The sequence below is a fragment of the Pseudorca crassidens genome, chromosome 1 (assembly GCF_039906515.1).
Source record: "Pseudorca crassidens isolate mPseCra1 chromosome 1, mPseCra1.hap1, whole genome shotgun sequence".
Classification (NCBI taxonomy): domain Eukaryota; kingdom Metazoa; phylum Chordata; class Mammalia; order Artiodactyla; family Delphinidae; genus Pseudorca; species Pseudorca crassidens.
In genome coordinates, this window is record NC_090296.1 from 146617513 (window position 1) to 146637777 (window position 20265).

General features: G+C 41.4%; 1 protein-coding gene across 9 annotated transcripts in view; it reads right to left on the reverse strand.

Annotated features, from left to right (window-relative positions):
* The window catches only part of CPEB1 (cytoplasmic polyadenylation element binding protein 1), a 100360-nt gene that overhangs the window by 77848 nt on the left and 2247 nt on the right, over window positions 1-20265 (reverse strand). For 7 of the 9 annotated variants that reach the window (XM_067697884.1, XM_067697913.1, XM_067697876.1 and 4 more), the window contains exon 2: window positions 5988-6162. The exons of 1 other annotated variant lie outside the window; for it this stretch is intronic. In XM_067697884.1, coding sequence (XP_067553985.1) covers window positions 5988-6162 — 175 coding nt within the window. Of the gene's footprint in view, window positions 1-1153; window positions 1433-5987; window positions 6163-20265 lie in introns of all 9 variants that reach the window. One more of the 9 variants, XM_067697935.1, reaches the window with a different exon arrangement.

Here is a 20265-nt window from a genome sequence, read left to right on the forward strand (position 1 = left end):
GCGCATTCGGAGCCTGTGCTCTGCAACGGGAGAGGCCACAACAGTGAGAGGCCCACATACCGCAAAAAAAAAAAAAAAAGTATAAAGACAAGCTACAGGTTGGAAGAAAACATTTTTATTCTATATATCAAAGAACTTATATGCAGAATATATAAACAGTAAACAGGAAAGAGCAACAAGTAAACAGGAAAAAGGCAGGTAACCATAAAGAAATATTAGGGTAAGACCTGAAAAGGCACTTCAGGAAAGCGGATATCCAAAGGTCAACAGACATATGAAAAGGTGTTCAACTTCATGAGTCATCAGGGAAATGAAAATTAAAACCGCAACAGAGATGCCATTACATACTCACCAAAATGACCAGTGAAAAAGACAATACCAATTGTTAGTGAGGATGTGGAACTAACCCAAACCACCTGACATTGTCACAAGTGTAAACCGGTGCACTTGCTGTGAAAAACTGGCAGCATCTATTAATGCTGAAATCACACATACCCTATAAGCCAACACTCTCCTAGGAGTACACCCAAAAGAAATAAGTTCACCAAAAGACATGCTCATAGCAGCACTATTCATAATGGCCCCAAATGTCTATTAACAGTAGAATGAATAAGCCAGAATGAATATTCATACAACAGAATACAGTATAGCAGTGGGAACAAATGATCCACAACTACTGGCTGTGATATGGATGAATTTCACAGCTGAAGAGTACATATTTATGATTCTATTTATGTAAGTTCAAAACCAGGCAGAACTAATGTATGCATCTAAAAGTCAGCATGGTGGTTTACCCTTCACTAGTTAAGAACCTGCAGAGTTTCTGGGGGTTTCTGGTCTATTGCCTCTATATATGAGTGGATATATACAAGATGTGTTTGGTATGTGAAAATTCATTGAATTTGCATATTTATCATAGTAAAAGTATCATACATACTTTTCTGTATGTATGTTATACCTGGATTAAAAGTTAAATTTTTAACTGCTAAAGCCATATATTAAGGTTCTACAAAATATTTATTTCGTGGGAAACAAGACTTCCCGAGAGTAATTTCAACTGTCGCCTGTTAGCTGGGGCTGAATATAGTAAAATTATTATTATTTGTTTTTTGGCTGCATTGGGTCTTTGTCGCTGCACACGGGCTTTCCCTACTTGCGGCAAGCGGGGGCCACTCTTCGCTGTAGCGCGCGGGCCCCTCACCACGGCGGCCTCTCCCATTGCAGAGCACAGTCTCCAGGCGTGCGGGCTTCAGCAGTTGTGGCACACGGGCCCAGTAGTTGTGGTGCACGGGTTCTAGAGCTCAGGCTCAGTAGTTGTGGCACACGGGCTCAGTCGCGCTGCGGCATGCGGGATCCTCCTGGACCAGGGCTCGAACCCGCGTCCCCCGCACCGGCCGGCAGATTCCCAACCACTGTGCCACCAGGGAAGTCCCTGAATACAGTAAAATTTATTTCAGAATAGCTTTTCAGACAATTTACTGATGATACTCCAGAATAAAAAAGGAAACCATCTCAGTCAGAAATTCAATACATCTGTACAATTATACACTTCTTTGGTCCTAAATTGAAAGTCAGCAGTTCATCTAGATCTGGGTGCCAGTTACATGCTTGTGTTCAGTTGGAGACGGTGTGAGCTCTTCACTTATGATATGTACTTTTCTGTATGTGTATTACACTTAAATAAAAAAATCTTAATCAGTGTTTCAGTCCCACACCTTACTGTGAACTACTTTGACTAATCTTTCCCTTTTCTCAGGGAGTTAACGTGAAACTTTTTCCTCCAGTCACTGCCTCCAGCCCATCCAGTAGTTAAGATGTCCCTTAACCTCATCTTACCAATTTTCACACTTTACAGACACTAAATAAATACTCAGTTCATTTATGCTTTAATCACATGTCCATTTACAGCCCATTTCCCTCCTTCCTCAGAGTTTAATATTGATAGATTATGGTTTAAGGGACCAGGGAGTGGGGAAAGGGCCCTCTAGGTAGCAGACACCCCTCTCATGAGGAATTGCTGTGTAAGAGATCCGGCTCTAGCCTACCCTTCCAGCCCCATCCCAACTCCTACCACCCCATACACAACAACGAGGGCCATCTTGGTGGGATGCTAGCCCAAAAGCTCAGGCCTTCTGCAACCTCTCCTGAACCACAGAAAGTCACAACTTCCCTGTGTGTCAACTGGTGGGAATCAGACAGCTCCAGCCACCCTCCACCCTCCTCCCTCCCTGCCCCACATCTTCTCTCAATTTCTCTTTCATCTCTACTCAGTCAAGGACAGAGAGCAAGTCTGCTGCCTAACAATGGGCTCAACCTTGCCTTCCTTCTTGGAAGCCCCCTCAACCTATACAAATGCTTTTCTTGGAAGACACTTCCAAACTCGCTTGGCTTGACAGCGGAAGCAGCATTGCGCCCCACTGTGCTCCACTAAGAGGGGAGGGAATCACTTCAAATGCTGCCCTCTCTAAGCAGTCTTCTTACACAGACCAGGGAAAGGCTGAGATGATGTTTGTGGTAGTAGGGACAGCTCTGTGACCTCTTCGTATCTGTGAAGCCAGTGAGGTGTGCCTGGCTCCAACTCTTGGGGACTGTCATTGTACCACAGGTCATTTAGCAACACCTCTTCAATTTCAGCTTTGGACCCCAATGCTAATTCTGAAGCGACAGTAAAAAAAAAAAAAAAAAAAAAATCTACTCAACATCCAGTTACAATGAAATGGCTTTCTCTTCTTCAAGGCACGTTTCAAATGCTACTTCATCCAAAAGTGTTTCCTAGTTCCCTAACCAGTACAGTCTCTCCTTCCTTTGACCCTGCCACAGCACTTTCCCAATAATACCTTATCAACTGAGCGTGTAGTTCTGATACTACTCTCACTGCATACTATATGTAATGAAATTTTGTCACAGCTAACACACAGCCTTGCAAATGACAATGCAAACATTTGCTCAAATGAAAAAAATAAATGATACATAACTATTGCAAAGTTAGGTATACCTATAAGAAACAAGGTGTGCAATTAAAATTAAATTCGCCTATGCAAAATTCAAACAGCAATGTGAAACACTGTGCCAACATACACCATTTTTAACAAGTTGTTTTTATTATAAAACATGTTTGGGGACTGCCCTGGTGGCGCAGTGGTTAAGAATCTGCCTGCCAATGCAGGGGACATGGATTTGAGCCCTGGTCCGGGAAGATCCCACATGCCGTGGAGCAACTAAGCCCATGAGCCACAACTACTGAAGCCCATGCACCTACAACCTGTGCTCCGCAACAACAGAAGCCACCGCAATGAGAAGGCCACGCACCACAATGAAGAGTAGCCCCCACTTGCCACAACTAGAGAGAAAGCCCACGTGCAGCAACAAGGACCCAATGCGGCCAAAAAATATAAATTAATTTATTTATTTTAAAAAAACCCATGTTTGTCACAGAAGAACCAGTAGGGGAAAGCACACAGAAAACAAATTACCCATTACACCTTCACTGCTACATTTATGTCTTGTCATTCCAGTCTTTTTCTATACATATATACATACCTGAGACCATACTGTTTTGCACTTTGCTTTTTCACTTCAGGTACTGTGATTATCTATATCATTAAGTAGTCTTCTACAAACATCATATCAATAACTGCAGAGCATTCCACTGCATAGTTACTTCAGCTTTTGTTGTCATCAAATTGTCCCTAGTTATAATACTGTGATAACCAATCTTGTTCTTAGGTTTGTTTTTGTTTTTTTGCAGTGCGGGCCTCTCCCTGTTGTGGCCTCTCCCGTTGCGGAGCACAGGCTCCAAACACGCAGGCTCAGGGGCCATGGCTCACAGGCCCAGCCGCTCCGCGGCATGTGGGATCTTCCCGGACCGGGGCACGAACCCGCGTCCCCTGCATCAGCAGGCAGACTCTCAACCACTGCGCCACCAGGGAAGCCCTTGTTCTTAGGTTTTTATCATTCTGATTATCTCCTTAGGTAATAGGATTACTTCTGACCAGAAGCTGCAAATTCACGTTGAAGTTCCTCATGGAAAATACATGCCCAAGTTTACTTGCTCATTAACCACAAGGTGGGTTTTCCTGCTGGGGAAACCTGGGAAAGCTGCTCTCTGCTCTAGGCCAGGCAGCCCTGCCTCACCACTCAAGACCAAGAGCCCACAGCCCTGCACCAACATCTCAGGTGGGGACAAGGAGAGAGCTGACCATACCGTGGGGGCTAGATATGTGCGAAGGACAGCCCAGAACACCTTGACCAGAACCTCTCCTACGATCCCTTGAGGTCCCTTCAAACTGCAGTACTGCTTTCCTTATTGAGCCCCCCAGGAGGACTCTGTGAGGCATTTGGGGAGGTACCATTCTGCCCTACAGCTGGAAAAACTATCTACTTTATCTCACTGCCCAAGGGCAACCTTACAAGCCAGGTTTCCCTATTTCTTCAAGGTACTCTTCTTGAACCCGTGCCCTGAGAAGACCCTGAAGAGGCCAAGAAGTCTGTACCTTGTAGTCTGGCCAGTCAGTGACCTGGGCAGAGTGGGATGGTCACTTTCACCAGCACCTGGCATCTTGCCAGCGAGGCCACCGGGCGCCCTGGCCAACTGCAAATGTACACTCCTCAAAGCTCCTGTCTCACTGACCAGGAGCCTTCCCCTCACACAAGTCAACAACCTAGCATTAGCTGAAAAATACTTTGCTATAAACCATAAAAGTTCCAGCATGTCTGAAGCAACCCAGTGAAATTTAAGTCATTGTTGAGTGTCATTCTTATTGGAATATAACTCATGCAACTTTCTGAAAAGGAAAAAACAACGCATACATAGCAAGCAGGTTCTCTGAATTTTTAACTCAGCATAAGCTAAAGAATAAGGGTTAGCTCACAGCTGACTCCAAATAACAGAAAACATCACATGTATACTCTTTTGGAAGTTAGAAGAGACAAGACCCACCGGTATCTCCCAGCCCCCATGCTCTTCTCTCATTTCCCTTCCAGCACAATTTAATAAATAAATTCCATGGGGCCATCTCCTTCCTAATGGACTTCTCCCTTAAACATTTAGCTACTTTATGTTCACATGCTCCTACATCTTTGTGGGAATTATTTCCAAGGCCAAGTTAAAAATAAATCAAAGAATTTGTAACTAAAAAACAGCAATTACCAGTCCTTGTTCTGAGAATCTGTGTTTTACCAAATATTTTCAAGGTCCGTTTACAAAATTAAAAACACGTTCACTTTCATCTAAAATAATTCAAACAAAAAATATTCCATCAACATTCCTATAATATGTTGCAACTCCCACAAAAAGATTATGAAACACTGTTAGGACACCCAAGCCTCCTTGTGAAGAATCATCTTCAGGAGATGCTCCCCTCTCCCCAACTATTCTGTGGAATATACTAAATATCATAAAAATCAAATGCTTGTTGACTTGCACTCATTTTGAAAGAAATTAAAACACTGAAGAGCTGCACCATCCCATACAGTAGCCAGTAGTCACATGTGGCTACTGAGCACTTGAAATGAAGCTAATTCAAATTGAGCTCTGCTGTAAATGTAAAATATACACTGGATTTTGAAGTCTTAGTACTAACGAAAGAATATCTCATTAAAAGTTTTTTATGTTGATTACATGTTGACACGATATTTTGACTACGCTGGGTTAGATCAAGTATTACACTTTTTTAAACTTTCCTAATGCAGCTATTAGAAAATCTACCTTAACATATGTGACTCTACTGTAATTGTATATATAAATAGCCCTGTCACTTTGACCTATCCTTTTTCACCTAATCGTCTTGTGAATCATAAAAAAGATTTCTGTATTATAATCGAAGGAAGTCTTCACCCCAAAGGGGACCCAATCCACAAGGCAAACTACAAAAGGGGCAAGTGTTGTCAGAGATTCAAGGTCATTCTTCATAGGCGTCACCAGGAAGCTGCCTAGAAACAGCTGTGTACACATGCCTAGCACATCCAAGTTTTCAAATATAAGTCACCTGGCAAATGATCATGGATTCCTCGATTTACAGGTGTAGTGCAGACTCTACTGAAATCCAGAGAATTATCCAATATGGCATTTATCCTTCGAAAGATATTGGCATTGCTACACGTGGAGAGCGCAGGTGCTTCCTGATTGTCCCAGCAATCTTTTATCCTTCCTGCGTCTTCCTCCTAGACGCAGAAAAAAGATGTTTAGATTTTCTACTCTCCCTTTTTCTTTTTTTTTTTTTTTTTTTTTTGCGGTACGCAGGCCTCTCACTGTTGTGGCCTCTCCCGTTGCGGAGCACAGGCTCCGGACGCGCAAGCTCAGCGGCCATGGCTCATGGGCCCAGCCGCTCCGCGGCATGTGGGATCTTCCCGGACCGGGGCACGAACCCGTGTCCCATGCATCGGCAGGTAGACTCTCAACCACTGCGCCACCAGGGAAGCCCTCTACTCTCCCTTTTAATAGAGACTTCACACCTCCTTTCTTCTAATCCAACACCACAAGTTAAAGTTAACAAGGACTTGGGTTTCTTGCCTATATATTAAAATACTTCACTCTAAGCAAGGCACCCTGAGAGAACCATAAGAGGGAGAAACACTGAAATGTAAGATGCTGCCTCAAGAACCTTCTAACATAATGGGACATGTATAGGAAGTAGAATGGCATGGTAGCAGCAACATGAGCTTTAAGAACCAGACACACCTGGTTCAAATCTTCAATTTATCTACACAATAGATTATTTGGCAATAAAAAAGAATGAAGTACTGATACAAACTACAACACAAGTAAACCTCAAAAACATTAAGTGAAAGAAACCAGTCACACAGGACCACAGATTATATGAGCCCAATTATATGAAACATCCAGAATAGGCAAATCTAAAGTAGATTAGTTGGGGCTTCCCTGGTGGTGCAATGGTTAAGAATCGCCTGCCAATGCAGGGGACACGGGTTCCAGTCCTGGTCCAGGAAGATCCCACGTGCTGCGGAGCAACTAAGCCCGTGTGCCACAACTACTGAGCCTGCGCTCTAAAGCCCACAAGCCACAACCACTGAGCCTGCGTGCTGCAACTACTGAAGCCTGTGCACCTAGAGCCCGTGCTCCACAGCAAGAGAAGCCACCACAATGAGAAGCCTGTGCACCGCAACGAAGAGTAGCCCCCACTCGCCGCAACTGGAGAAAGCCCACACGCAGCAACAAAGACCCAACACAGCCAAAACTAAAATAAAATAAATTTATAAAAAAAAATAAAGTTGATTAGCTGCCTTCAACTGGGGATGTGGGGAGCAGGTTAGAAGGTCATGTCTAATAGGTACAAAATTTCTTTTTGAGATTATGAAAATATTCTAAAATTAGAACATTTTGGTGATGGTTACAAAACTGTAAATATATGTATGGAAAGATGGTGTATACGCTTTGGAGTACAAATACTAAGTTTACCACTTAAGTATCTTCTCTGAGCCTTGGTTGCCTTAGGTACAAAATGGAGTACCACCTACTTTACAGTTGAAAGGTGAACTTTACGGTTATGCAAATTATATCTCAATACAGTTGTTTAAAAAGTTTGGTTCTGCCATTTACTGGCAGTTATTAATCTCTGTGCCACAGTTTCCCCATTTGTGAAATGGCAGAAGAGTACCTACCAACCTTCTGATGAGATGTTTACAGCACTTAGGATGGTGCTGGCATATGGTAGCTACCATTTTTACATCTGAAGATATAATCACAGGAAAAGACACGGTCAGGACCAAGAGTGGTACAAACACCACCCAAAGGGAATTGTTTAAATAAGTTATACAATTCCACACGATCATTAAAAGTACTTACAACTCAGGTAAGACATTACTGAATGAGAAAAGCACTCCCAGATACATAAACATGAACTGAACCCCCACCCAAGTGATTCTTTTGGTATTCTCTGTCTTAGCAAATAACACCACCATCCTCCAGGTGCCCTAGACAGAAATCTAGGTACCATTCTTCACTTTTCAATCTCCCTCACTCACCACATCCCATGCCTGACATTTAAGCAATGAGATACTGGCTGACAGACTGAATCTTCTAAGGGGAGCCTGACTCATCAGTTATATCATTCCCAATTACCTTGGGGCAGGAGGAAACAGACCAAGTAAGGAAACTAGCACCTAAGATCTTGTAGGTGATAACTTCAAAACAAAATTTAAAATGCCTGGTGTTATTTTGTTTAACCTATTAAAATCCAGGTATAAGCATGAGAATGACCAGAAACATTTACAATTTTATAAACTCTGCAGGATGGCCTTAAAGGGACAAACTTGAGTTCCATATCATTTTCAAGCTCTTGAAAGAGTCCTGCAAGGTTGTTTTCCCAAGCCCTCCAGAGAGGTCCCACCGAGAATGGTTAAATCCACTGACACAAGGCCCTTTTCACAACTGTAGATTTCTAAGATGATTTTCAACTTCGTTAAGGCAACTTCACAAGGGCTAAGATAATAAGCACTTATAATCAATCTGCGGATCTTAAGGCTACATGCTTCATTCATCCCCTGCCTAATAACCATTAACCAATTGCCTGCTATCTACAGCAGCATTCTAAGGGTAGGCAGGTTAGACAGAGACTCAGTCAAAAAAAATTTTTTGAAGTCTAGAAAGGGAACTAAGACCTGATTATGTCGTGAACAATCACAACACAAGCTACAATGTGCTGTAAACATACACTGTCCTCTGAGCTGAGGGGACTCAGAGGAAGAGAATGTGCCTGGAAGTGAGGGTAAGACGAAGGTCTGAAGAACACAGAGAACAGAGCAGCATTATCAAAAGTGGTCCAGCATGGCGGAGTGTTAGGTATGGGAGAATAGAGCAGACTGGAAAGGAGGTCTATATGCTTTGGAGTAGAAATACTAAGTTTACCACTTAAGTATCTTCTTTGAGCCTTGGTTGCCTTAGGTAGAAAATGGAGTACCCACCTACCTTGCAGACTTTGTGGTAATGAGAAATTAAAGTGCCTGGATACGCTCGATAACTTATTAGGGACAAATGTCTCCCAACTCCATCACTGTTACTCATAAGTATGCTTTCAACTTATCCTAATCAAGTTCACAGAGAAGCTTATAGCACATAACTAGAGGGTTTTTTGCCTTAATGGTTTGAAACTACCACTCATAATTCTTTAAAATCTGAACCCACACCATGCAGCTATGTTTGCTAGTTCAGGAATAAGATCCTAAAATGTTATACCTATTTGTATGCCAGAACAAATCTAGATTTGCCCTATTTTAGAAACCCTGGCCTTGTCTTCAAATACCGTATAACCCAGGATCAACATGGTGATGAAATGGCCATTCCTTCAGGTCAAAATCCTGGTTTGTGGATATTTGTCACAAATGAATGCCAACTCTACCACCTTCTGGGTTTGTTTTCATTAAGTTTGCCTTTAATCAACAACAAAATATCTACACTGCAGACCACTTCAAGACTATTACCTGAGTCCTCAAAAGCCAGCTGAAAGATTTATGGAAGACTGTCTGAATGGGACACAGTTTATCTACTCCTCCTGATGGAGTTTTAAGCCTGGGGTTCCATGGATTGGAATCCACTGACTCCCTTTGCAAAACCGTTCATGCTAAAAATTTTTCTGAGAATAAAGTTTTCTAATTAATCAGATATTTTTAGTTAATACCACTGGTCTTGAACATTTTGGTTTTTTTAACCTATTGTACAGCAAAAGAAAGTAATATACTTAGGTATCCCAAAAAAAGTGGTTCTGAGACGTACTTTGGCAATTTGGTCTCAATTTTTTAGTAAGTAATAATAAAGCTGAATAAAACCTCTTTAGCATGTACACTCAGGATTTTGAGGATACTGTTTACCACAATTTCGAACAGCACTTGTATGACTACCCACTCAGTAAAATGTCATTCAGACCAAGATAAGGAAATGTTACATTTTCCCCTAAGGAACTGATGTTTTCCTTACATTATGGGAAAATGTAAATCTAGCCAAGTTTCCATGTTTGCTTTAGTCTCCTGGTCACTCAAAGCCAGTTTCTGTTTGAATTTCAGTGACTCTACAGCTGTTAAGAAATGCTTCTCTAACTTTCTCCTTGGTCCTTGCTTGTCCATTCTTAAACTTCCACCTCAAGTCTTCTGTGCAAGAATGTAAGGAATAAAAATTTATTGGTTGATCCATATGAAGTTGTCAATATCCTACCTTTTCTACCAACAAAATGACAGTGTCACATAGTCTAATATTTCATAAATACTAAAAACCTGCTAGGTCAGATGTTGAGATTACTGAAATATGTAAAACATAATCCATGCCCTAGGGAGAACGAGCTAAGTGGGAGAAAGACAGACAACCAGCTAGGTAAGTGGAGATCAAGGTAAGTACAAAATACTACAGAAGAGATGAGTATATTTAAGGTACCTAGGATGGTTTAACAATTCAGACTTTTAAGCTAGGGATTAATGAAAAAGCAGAATTTCAATAAGCAAGTCTGAAGAAGAACATAATAGACAAAGAACAAGCACAGAGTGGATACAGAACCCAGTAAATTCAAGGAAAGGGAGTGCAGGAACAAGACTGGGCAGGGAGGCTCACCAGGAATAAAGGAGATAAGGCTGCAGGTCCTTATCTGCAGAAAGAGACCAGATACAAGACTCAAGATTCCACCTCCTCTTCATTCATGATCTCACTTCCCTCTCTGTTCTCCACTGGTTCCTTCCCATTAGTAAGTATGCTCAAGGCTCTCTCATCTTAAAAAAAACCACATCTTCCTTGATTTAAAACATTCTGTTAAGCCACTGCCTTTCTTCCTTTTGCTCTACCACCAATCTTTTAGAAAATATGCCATATTTACTTCTGAACCTCCTGTTCATCCTTCCTCTCAACCCATAATATCCTGCCAGCATGTCCTTCTCCCCCCAAAAGAAACTACATTAATGACCTGAGTTGCCAAACCCAACCGATACTTCAAATCTATCTTACTTGATTGACATCTTTGGGTATCTGATCCTCGGCTACTCTCCACTCATTTAATTCAGGAACCACTTTCTCCTGGCTCTCCCTTTACTTTTCTGGTTATTCTTCAGTTTCTACAGAATGCATTTAATGCCCAATATTCTTTTCGCTCTATAAACTCAGTCTGGAAAAGGAAATACTACAATTTCCAGGACAGGTTTATGAGAACATTAAGGGAATATTTAATACCAAGACTGCTCAAGAATACGTAAAACACATGGTCACTGTAACTGTAGCTCTTGTCACACTTACCTGTCAAACTGTTTGCTGTATGCATAGTTAGCTCTGCATTTGATAAACTGTAAGATCGTTCAAGGCCTTTATCAAAGTAGCACCCAACATAATATCTGCTAAATTTGCAGGCACTCAATACAGATACCACAGGAAAAGCAGACCCATATTATATTCATTTCATAGGTATTTTTACCACCTCCATCACAACCTCCATAAATTGTAGTGACTCCTTTCTTAATTATTAAGACAAGAACAAAACCAATATTCACTCATCAATTTTATCTCTTTTCACTGTCAAAGCTCTTGGCCACTCAAAGTCATTTCAGGATTTGGGATTTTAAGTTTGGAGCAGAGACAATTCCACATGAACAAAAAACAAGGAAGCCATGAACAATATGACCTCGTGCTTGGGGACCCAAAGATTACAATTATATTTACTGATTACATTCTCACCATACACCAGGAGCTATTCTGAGGAGAGAGGATAAATAAGACAGCCCCAGCTCCCAAGGAATTAGTCTAATGGGAACACAAGCACATAAACAATTAAGTTATATGCTATATCATAAGCCTAATAATAAACATACACAGAAATTAGAAAGGATAGTAGGTAGGTAAAAAGGTTAAAAAGTTTTGCCAAACAGGCATATTACTATACCTAAACCATATTGCTATACTTAAAGCCAATGATTTACTATACCTAATATAGTTTATGTAGAGTAAATCATTCTTAACCAGTTCTGGGAATGGTGGCAACTCAAAATCCAAGTTCCCAGACACCAGCCAAAGGACAGCAGTGAGATCTGCTATGTTAACTCTTTTCTGCACACCCATAAGCATGTCTAAATTGTTCACATCTGTAACGTGTAAGATGGATAATTATTCACATCTCTAATGTAGTACTATACAGCAAAAACAAAACTTCTGTACTACACTGCAACTTACAGAAACCTCACAGAAACTGAACTGTGGGGGAAAAAAAAAGGCCAAACTCAAGAGTACATGCTACATGATTTCATTTATAAGAAGTTCAAAAACAGGCAAAGCCAACTGATGACAACAGAAATCAGAACAGTATTTAACTCTGCGTGTGTGTGTGTGTGTGGAGAGGGGAAGGGATAAAAGGCACAAAGGAACCTTACAGAGTGTTGGAAATGTTCTGCATCTTGATTTGTGATATATAAAAATAATAAACATAAATAAGTAAAAATACATAAAACTATATAAACATGTAAAAATTGATCAAGCTATACACTAACACTAGTGCCTTTTACTGCATGTATGTTACTACCCAATTTTTTAAAAGTTCAAGGAATAGACCAGCAAGGGCTCAAACGTGGCCACTAAGCTGAAGTCAGACCATGAGAGACTTTATACACTAACTAAGGAACTTGACCTTATTCTGTGGCAGTAGTTCTCAAAGCAGAGTCTGGGTACCCACCCTTTCAGAGGTCCATGAAAACAAAACTATTTTCATAATTCTAAGATATCAGTTTATTTTTTCACTGTGTTGACATTTGCACTGATGATACAAAAGCAATAGAAGTAGGTAAATCTGGCACCTTAGCAGAAATCAAGGCAATGCCAATAAACTGTAGCAAAATTTATTGTATTCCTTATGGTATGAATTCCCAGAAAAAGCCAGATTTACTATGTCCTTGGGTAAACAGTAAAAATTTTACTAAATCTCAACCCTTGAGTACATGCCTTTAATATTCTCTGAGACAGGGGACTTCCCTGGTGGTGCAGTGGTTAAGAATCCTCCTGCCAATGCAGGGGACACGGGTCGAGCCCTGGTCCGGGAAGATCCCACATGCCGCGGAGTAACTGAGCCCATGAACCACAACTACTGAGCCTGCGCTCTAGAGCCCATGAGCCTAGAGCCCGTGCTCCGCAACGAGAAGCCACCACAATGAGAAGCCCATGCACCGCGACGAAGAGTAGCCCCAGCTTGCCACATCTAGAGAAAGCCCACGCGCAGCAACGAAGACCCAACACAGCCAAAAAATAAGAATTTAAAAAAAAAATTTTTTTTTAAGTATTTGTGTTTGAGTTTCAAGAAGAATTAGCCTTTTTTTTTTCCCATGAAATAATTTTTGTAATACTTGAAACAACTGACATACTATGGTTATCAATTTTGGGTATTTGGCAAACATTCTCTTGAAAACAAAGTTAAGCCAGTAGCTTCAAAAGATAAATCATTGTCAGTATCTGTTGCTAACGATAAAATTTGAACTTGGAAGAAAAAAATAAGAATTCTGGAAAAACTGTATTTGCCACCACTTGAACTTGACACCTTCCTCAATACTTTAAAAGACTTTTCTGATGAGACTGGTGGTGCTATTAACCAGTATTTGCAATACTGCACAACTCAGTGAACCAACATTTGTCAAATGATTAAAACATGATGTTACAAAATCAGACATGGGTAGATGACATCCAAAGTGCAAGACAGACCAATGCATTTTAACATAACAGAGCATGAAGAGTACATCCATACGGCTTCAGATTTCATGTTGCAACTACAGTTGGACCTTTATATCCTTGGGTTCCTCATCTGCAGATTCAGCTAACCACAGGGTAAAATTATTAGGGGAAAATATTCCAGAAATTTCCAAAAAGCAAAAGCTGATTTTGCCATGCACTGGCCAACTATTTAACTGGCATTTATGTTGTATTTACAATTACTTACATAGTATTAGGTACTATAAGTAATCTAGAGATGATCTGAGGTATATGGAAGGATTGCGCGGGTTATAAACAAATACTGTGTGATTTTACATAGGGAACTAGAGCATCCCGGATTTTGGAATCCATGGGGGGGTCCTGGAACCAATCCCCCATGGATACTGAAGGACAACTGGAACCTTTAAGAAGTTACCACTTGTTGGCGCCAAAGAGGAAAAGCCAAATCACCTGAAAAGGCTATTAAAATATTTCTCCTCTTCCAACTACATATCTATGTGAGACCAAATTTTCCTCATATACATCTACCAAAACAACGTATGGCAACAGATTACAGAGGCAGACAACAAAACCCAGCTTCTATTAAATCAGATACTAAAAAGGTTAACAAACGTATAGAAAAATGCTTACTTTTCTCAGTTTTTTTTTGTTTTGGAAAATACAATTGTTAGTACGTAATAGATTTGTTACTTTTAAATGACTAATGGATAAATTTATTTTCAGTTTAAATTTCTAATGGGTAAATACTGACAGATATGATTCACATGCGTGAAGGCTCCTGAGGTCCTCAAAATTTTAAGAGTATAAAGGAATCCTGAGATGAAAATGTTTGAGAACCACTGCCTCATAGAATAGGTGATCAAATTTGCACTTTTCAAAGATCTTATAAGAACATCTCAGCAGGAATGCAAACATCCTGAAAGGCTCAAGATATGTCTGTAAGATTTGATAGGGCAAAATGAATTTGCTAAAAAGAGTTTCAGAACAGAATGTGTGAGAGGGAACAGGATCCTATGATGTCAGATCTCAAGGATTTAAGAGATGAATAAAGGGTGAGGCAGTAAAGACTGCGGGGGGGCAGGTTACTCTGTACAAAAGCTTGATGGGGAAGCTAAGAAAAGCCAGTGAGGCTAGTTGCTGGAGGGGCTGTTGTACTAGGAAAAGTCTAAACATGAGAGAGAGATGACCATGTTTACAGACAGAGATAAAAGATGTGGCAGGGACAACTGACCAAGAGGTCCTGAAGGTATGAGAGAAGATGGACACCAAGACACAAAACTGCTCTTTGAATAGGGAGGAGGACAATCCTTCAATAACCGGAAAAGAGGGATGGTAAAGGAAGCTAAGTCCAACTGGAGAGGGCAAGAAAAGGGCCTATATAACCAACCATCCAGACCCTCCAGTTTCTTTGTTCGTCACAAAAATTTATGAGCTTGTCTGAGTCTCATTACAAAGAAAAAGACATGCTTAGCAAAACTGAAAATCTTCCGCAAGTCAACCAGGTTAACAGGGCACTAGTACTCAAGTCAGAATCCCAGCCTGGCTCTCCTCTTCCTTCTGCATCAAGGCAGCCTGAAAAACAAGAGAGGAGGAGAGGAGAGACCAGGTCAGGGAACTGCTCTGTGCCAACTCTGAAGCTGTGGGGGGAGCCTCTTCCAAGGGCAGGGAAATACTGTTCTCAGCTCCATCTGACACATTCAGAAATTTTAGCATTAAGAGAGCCTCCCAAACTCAGGCAGGGCAATATGAGCGGGAAAAGCAGCAGGGTGGTGGAGCTGGCGTAAGCTCCTGACCGGCAGAGACAAATTCAGCCTCTTCAAGTCCAAAAATCCAAAGGAAGTTTGAGTTTCATTTTAAAATTCCTGTATTTAATCAGCAACACCTCACTATTTGTTCCGTGGAGAGGTGTGTAGGGGATGAGAAAGGGGATGAGAAAGGATACAGGAAAATACCCTCTCATCCAGAGCTCACTATTCAGCTTGGGAGATACAACCACCCATTAAGACCCAAGGACCAGGGCTTCCCTGGTGCCACTGTGGTTAAGAATCCGCCTGCCAATGCAGGGGACACGGATTCGAGCCCTGGTCCGAGAAGATCCCACATGCAACTGTAAGATTTGAGCAACTAAGCCAGTGCGCCACAACTACTGAGTCTGCGCTCTAGAGCCTAGAGCCTGTGCTCCGCAACGAGAAGCCACCGCAATGAGAAGCCCGCACACCGCAACGAAGAATAGCCCCCACTTGCCACAACTACAGAAAGCCCGTGCGCAGCAACAAAGACCCAACACAGCCAAAAATAAAAAAGACCCAAGGACTGCGGGTCTGAGGAATGTGTCTGGGAACAATAAGACCATTACATTACTATGACACAGCTCCACACAGAGCGGTAGATATTGAATAGGCAGGAATAACTGAGGAGGAAGGTAGAAAAGCAGACTGAAAATATTCATCCAAGGGAGACCTGAACTAGTGGTAGCAATGGGAATGGAGAACGGATAAAAGGATACACAGGAGTTAAGGGAGACAAGAGTTAGATAACATCAAGGCTTTATCGTTACAGAAACTGGGGAGAGGTTTCCGAACGAAAGCTACAAGTACGTATTTACCTAGCATCCATCTGTACTGGGGCCTTCAGGGTTAAAAAAAAAAATTAAAACAAAAAAACACCCAAACACAGTTCTTTCCCCCAAGAGGACACTAGACCCTAGTCAGAAAAAAACTGACTAGTAATTGGGTAGAAGGGATATAATTAGATTAGCCCCAGAAGATGAGGAAAAGGAAGAAATTGGTAGTTTTGAGACCTCCTAGGTTTAATATGCCTCAGATAGACACATTCATTCAGTAAGCTAATCACAACTATGGTTCTTGAGAACAATCAGGGCAAAAAGAGCTCAACCTAAAACGTGACCTGGTGCTATAGGAACACACAGGCCCTCTGTAAAAGAGAACAAAAATGAGCCAACAGAATGAGCCACGAGGAATGTGGCATCCACGGGGAGGAGGAGGAAGCCTGTGAGTGCCAGGACGAGAAAAGACCAGAGAAAAGAAGAAAAACTAGGAAACCAGAGTCTTATGAACCAAGTGGAAATTTTAAGTAAAATGAAAGATAATGAGAGATCAATATAACAAAGAGCAAGGTGCGTGAATTCCAGAAATAACACTAGTCTGGAAATAAAGAGACCTGGGTTCCAGTTTTGGTTCTATCATCCTCTCACTGTATAAATAACCATTTTTCATGCTAAGCTTAATTCTCCTCATCCGTGAACATACTGAGACACTATAATCCAGGCTTGGTGTCAACTCCAAGTTATACCTGGGAGGCAGACAGGTCTCCAACACCTCCTGAGCTTCAAAACAATTCCAAACGTACAGCTTAAAAAAGTCTCAGGAGAAAGGGCAGACTCAGGAGACAGATGGTGTCAGAGCCAGAAGCCAGGAGCACAAAGCCAGAATGCAGAGAGCACAGGTGTTAAGTAGTAAGAGATTAAGTGTTCTGTCAAAAGACACAAAGAAACCCAACCTGCCCTTCAAGGTAAATGCTTTCCTTCAACAAGAGGAGAGCTACTCCCCCACCTTTATCAAAGAAAACTTCAGGGCGCTAAGCCTGTCAAGATGATAGTTTGTCAGCATATTATGCTGGCCAAGAATAAAGAAACCAGTCACACTATTAGAAGTCAAGTTACTCGCAGAATCAGCAGCTACACACAACTGTGACCCATTTTTAGCACACAAATCAATCTGGGAATTCTCCAATTACCTCAAGGAAAGTCATCACAAAATGCCTTAAAAATCAAAAGGGTACTCTAACCATACAGGAATATTGAAAAGTGAAGTAGAATTCAAAAGCTATCCATGCCTAAGTGTTCTTCTGCACCGCTGAAAGCAAAGCTCAACCCTATTTAACCAGGAATATTTCCCCCACACCTGTGTTACTTAAAAACACATTATATACTGAGTAAACAAAATAGTTCCTAACAGGAGTCTTTTTAAATCTCAGTAACAAAACTCTGAAAATTTTGTCTACAATGTAAATTTAACACTCTCAAATTTGGATACTGACTTCTTATGCAAAGTCAGGTAATTTCCCTATGAAAAATATGAAATATTATACATATTATGTATTTTTTAGTTCAATCTTTTCAGCCAGTTTACTGTAACTGAAAAATGCCTTGTTTTGGGGGGTCCTATCTTGAACATAAAAACTTTCAACACCTGGAATCTGTGTGCTTCCAGAAGATGACAAGCTCTCATACACAGGTATAACTAAAATCAGGCTCCAACAATGGCAGGAAAGAAAAAGGGCATTTTCAAAGCTGCAGTATGTGGGGCAAAGGAGGCGGGGTCAGCAGTATCCAAATACTGAAAGGGTGCAAGCAATGCATCTTGGTTTTAACTCAAACAACAGAGAGAAGCAAAAATTATTTATGTAAGTTCCTCCACTCCAACCTCTTAAGTCCAACCCTCTTCCTATCCCTCATCCCCTACCCCCAGGCTTTCTGGCAAGTTCTCCCCAGAGTCAGTACAGCTTAGATACTGCCTAGGAAAAGCAGATTTGCAGAACAGGATGGGATTAGTAGAGCTCTTCCATATGAGAGAAAATAATTTGCTATTTGAGCCCATGATTCTTTTACTGCCTCCACCACTAGCTACTGAAGACAGCAGCCTAAACACTAATATCTGGGTTTGGTATGCATTTCTATCCCAAACTTCAAGCCAGAAGTACTACCCACTAATTAATCTGCCCTTTAAACAAACAGCTAACAATTATAGGGAACATTCAGCTGAAAACAATGAATGAAAAACTTCGCACAGATATTACCTAGCATATAAACACTAAAACACGAGCAGAGAGCTACTTGAGTCATCTCACGATTCCCCTTCACCAAATTCACAAACACTGAACTCGCAGCTGAGACCCTGGCCTGTAAAGGTAGCTAAAGCAGCAGCTGGGGACAAGTAACATTTTAAAGTTTCCATCTTTCCAAAAACTTCCCAGACCACAGGTAAAAAAAAGTTTTCTGGTGTGTATGTGAGTCTGCATTCTCACTGAAATATTCCTTTGACAACATCTCAGAATATGCTCTTCACTTCCTTATGCTTTAAATCCTTTGGGAATAAGATACAGAAATAAAGGTACATATCCCTTTACATCTGCTACCATGGATTATACACTAAGATTCTAAGTGTTGCCCAGAATGAAACGCCAGCTCCTTAGTCCTGGTGCAGGGCTCTTTTATGCCCTGGGAGCTTATCCCAGATTTTACCACATACTGCTAAAACCCTTATTAATTCTGCCTGGAAATCTAAAAGACAGAATTATGGAAATTTTAGCTAAGAGAAAAAAGGTGAGATTTAATAAGCCCCATTCTACTTTCACAGGTCTTACAAAACCATAATTTCAAATATGCCTAGTCTCAGAAGGGAAATGTTGCTGAAATTTAACTGTTCTGAAAGAGGACAGTCTTTTGTGTAGAGGTTTGGGAGGGTCACCCCCACAGTGGGAGGAGCCTGACTTCTCCAGACCTCTGGCTCTCTCAGAATCAGCTAACTGCTCTGACACACATTATGGAATGATAGACACAGCACATTCCTCCTGACATCAACACTGCTGTGCTAACGCTCAGAAGACCCACACTGACTTCCACAGCAACCAGAGATTCCCTCCAATGCAGTTAAGGCTCACTTTGCCTATGAATGTGACCAGCCCATAGACCACTGCATTTCTATACAATGCACACCACCAATAACCCCTTGACCCCTCTGACATACGGGAATACACATAATACCATAGGTTCAGCTATGGCACCAGAAAGACCTAGGTTCACACACTGGTTTTATCACTTGATAGCCTCCTGACTTGATTTCTAAGCCTGTTTCATCATCTGCAAAATAGGGAGAAAATCTAAAAGGGATGTTTTAAGACAAAGACCCCAAACTAGCCCTCAGGTTGAATCCAATCTTCAGAGACTTTGAACCATCCAGTGTTCTCAGTTTTTTAATTGCTACATGTAAAAAACAGAGATTGGCAGCTTAACTAGGAAAAAAGTCAAAGATTCATGAACTCTGGGCCCACACTTCTGCATGGCCAAGAACCAGGCTACTGGCTCTCCTTTAAGCAAATTCTGTAGTTCAGTAGGCACTACTCTACTTTCTTTCCATTTACTCATTTCTGTTACCTCAGGCCCCTGTAGGGATTTGGGTTTGCAACCCATTTTAAGGATTAAAAACAAAATAAGTTGCTTGGTCACCCCTGAAAAAACTTACAAAGACAGCTATTATCATTAACCTCTTAACAAGTTGGGTGTTGAGCATGGAGCCGCACTACTTTTATCACCTTCCTCCACTTACTGACTCACAGACACTGGTACTGGGACCGCAGGAAAGAAAGACAAGACCACAGAAACATTCCTGCACCAAGTGCCTAAGGCTCAATCCAAACTGCTCATGTTTCCATGGTCACTCGACACACGCATTCGCTCTCCAACCTCCTGCCGGCTGTACAGGCCGGCACAGTTCCCCTTCCCCACAGGGGAGCCTGGGCCAGCGGGATGTTTATAAGACAACCCTCCGGAGGCGGGATGGCAAGTATTT